Here is a 3,161-nt window from a genome sequence, read left to right on the forward strand (position 1 = left end):
TATGATACCTCTTGTTTTGCTTTTTCAAATATCGTCCCAGTTGTGCTTGTTTTTCATTTCTTCTTGGGTTATAGGGCTGGGAAGATGATGACAAAAAAGCTTCTTCAAGTCTTTTGGAGGATCCTGATAGTTGCTTAGCTATTCAGGAGCTGAAGATTCAGATGCTTAACACAATCCAGATTGAATCATTCAATGGATCCGCATTCGAAATATTTTTTATGAAACTATTGCTCTCAAAGTCCCCTGCGCTTGAGAAAGTAAATATTTAGACATGTTACATTTTCTAAGTACTTTGTACACAACATGTCTAAGTACGACGACAAATATAGTGTACAAAGATGTCTTCAAAAATGTGTAATAAAATTACAAAGTTTAACATTTCAAATTTATTATATTTTCAATTTGTATATTTTAGACGGTGTATTCTAAGTACTATATACATAGTTGTGCATCGCACGGGTGCAACTACTAGTTTGGAATAATAGAACAAGCAAAAATTCAATCCCAAAAAGGGGTCTAAGGAAGTTTTAAGTCTTGTTTTCTTCTTTTGCTGTTCTAACTATTATTCTTTCTTTCTTTTTCCTTATGTTTTCTTGCCCATTACGGGATCACATAACATACCTCATGCTGAACAACTTAGAAAACATTTCAAATTCCAACACTACAACCATTCCTTACATTTCAAAGTTGCACCCAAATTGTACACATAGAGATTATATTCGCCATACGAATAAGGGTGGATAAGCATAAAACCATCAGTATCCAACAAGTCCTTATGCATAGGCTCATAGTAATTGTCCGGGCAGACATTTTGTGCGTTTAGAGATGCACGAGGGAAGTGTTCCAACTTCCTTTAGATTTTTCTCACCTTGGAGGCATTCATACCCCAACGGTTCATAACAACAGATCTCTCAAGCACAGGGTATTTTGAGGGCAGTAGTTTCATAAAAAACATTTCGAATGCGGATCCATTGAATGATTCAATATGGATTGTGTTTAACATATGAATCTTCAGCTCCTGAATAGCTAAGTAACCATCCGGATCCTCCAAAAGCCTTGAAGGAGTTTTTTTGTCATTATCCTCCCAGCCCTATAACTCATGAAGAAATGAAAAACAAGCACAACTATGAGGTTATTTGAAAAAGCAAAACAAGAAGTATCATACATGATTGCCAAATATATAGTCTACCTTTTGCCAAATACACTAGTTGATGACATTAACGTCATTTTGGACAACGATTTACCATACAATGTGGATGGGGGTCCAATCATTTGCGACATAAATAATATCATTAACCCATTGTTGCCACCAAAGGCCCAAACCAAATTTCCCAGTATTCTTCCAGACAATAGAACATGCAGGGGTTTCTAATACTTTCCCCTAATCACTTTTTTTCTTCCCAAATTTCTTTTGTTTCCAAAACATTGTGGGTTGATTTCGAATGGAAATTGAGCGATTTTAACTTATGTTTCCAGTTGATTGGCGAGTTGTCGTCGAAGAAAATCCCAAGCGGATGCATAGGGTTTCCGTTACTTTTCCCCCAATCTCTGCTTTCTTTCCAACTCTTCCTAATTTCCTATTATTTATGAAATACGAAATCTTGAAGTTGAAGAATAGAACAGTTTTAGCTTTTGATTTTGACCTCACTATTCTATCAATTTAATGGCTCAACGTCGGTGACTCAAAACTCAAGCGGATGCAAGTAGGGATTTAATAAGCTGCTTGTAGAGGTAATGGACAGAATTTTGGAGTGTTTGCCCACCCGAGACGCCGCCAGAACTGCTCTGCTCTCAAGGAACTGAAATGATGTTTGGTTGCAGTATAGGCAGCTTGCGTTCGATTGGGAATTCTTGCTAACTGTCCAATAATGCCAAGATGATTATGGTAGAGCTCTAGTGAATATAATCAATAATATCCTCTTTTCCCGTGCTTGGCCGGTTAAGAAATTTACTCTAATGATTTCATGTGTTGATCCTAAGCTGCAGCAGTATGAAGTTGATAGGTGGTGTCGTTTTCTATCAACGAATGGTGTGGAGGAACTGGACATATCTTTAAATAATTATCTAGAGCCAGAATATCAGCTGCCATTTTGTTTACTCTCTTGTTGGACAATTAAGCAACTAATAGTCCAAGGTCCCATTATTGATTTTCATGCTTGTAATATATTTTCCAATGTCACTTCATAACTTCATTAGCTTTCATGCATGTTGAAATTAAACACAGTGTTGACGGAATTGCCTCTAGTATTAGTATTCCTAAGCTTGAGAAGCTGGCTTTCGAGAATTGTATAGGGATCAATGAGTTTGAGATCAGCACTCCAAAGCTGGATATTTTTTCAAATAAGAGTTTTTGGTTGTGTGGCTCTTCGTTGTCGGTGAGAATCTAATTCATTTTACTTGATGCAAATTGATGGATAGTTATAATTCTTTACTTTCTGATGGCTTATTAAAGTTCTTGTGGTGGCTAATTTTTTTTACTGCAATTTTTTAAGTGTGTGGATGCATCTACCTTTCCAACTTCAATAAATCTGCATGTGATGAAGCTATATGATTAAAATTTTGGTTGTTGGATGCAGCTCGCCTTTTTTATGCAATTGCTTACAAATGCCCCAACTTATGTAAACTGCAGATTATGTCGGATAAGGTAGAGTATATATTTGGCAATCATGTATGATACTTCTTTTTTTTGCTTTTTCAAATATCGTCCCAGTTGTGCTTGTTTTTCATTTCTTCTTGGGTTATAGGGCTGGGAATATGATGACAAAAAAGCTACTTCAAGGCTTTTGGAGGATCCTGATAGTTGCTTAGCTATTCAGGAGCTGAAGATTCAGACGCTTAACACAATCCAGATTGAATCATTCAATGGATCCGCATTCGAAATATTTTTTATGAAACTACTGCTCCCAAAGTCCCCTGCGCTTGAGAAAGTAATTATTTAGACATGTTACATTTTCTAAGTAATTTGTACACAACAAGTCTAAGTACGACGACAAATATTGTGTACAAAGAAGTCTTCAACAATGTGTAATAAAATTACAAAGTTTAACATTTCAAATTTATTATATTTTAAATTTGTATATTTTAGACTGTGTATTCTATATACTATATACATAGTCGTGCATCGCACGGGTGCAACTACAAGTTTGGAATAATAGAACAAG

The 3,161-nt window shown here is 35.7% G+C and overlaps 1 protein-coding gene across 1 annotated transcript; it reads left to right on the forward strand.

Moving 5' to 3' along the window:
* The first annotated feature begins 2,193 nt into the window (after nucleotides 1-2,193).
* On the forward strand, nucleotides 2,194-2,899 carry LOC109168704. The gene is made up of 3 exons (XM_019317688.1): nucleotides 2,194-2,375; nucleotides 2,577-2,644; nucleotides 2,745-2,899. The coding sequence occupies exons 1-3, from the start codon at nucleotides 2,202-2,204 to the stop codon at nucleotides 2,806-2,808; spliced, it is 306 nt and encodes a 101-aa protein (XP_019173233.1). The 5' UTR covers nucleotides 2,194-2,201; the 3' UTR covers nucleotides 2,809-2,899.
* Nucleotides 2,900-3,161: the final 262 nt, after the last annotated feature.

This window comes from Ipomoea nil, unplaced genomic scaffold (genome assembly GCF_001879475.1).
Source record: "Ipomoea nil cultivar Tokyo-kokei standard unplaced genomic scaffold, Asagao_1.1 scaffold3213, whole genome shotgun sequence".
Lineage (NCBI taxonomy): Eukaryota > Viridiplantae > Streptophyta > Magnoliopsida > Solanales > Convolvulaceae > Ipomoea > Ipomoea nil.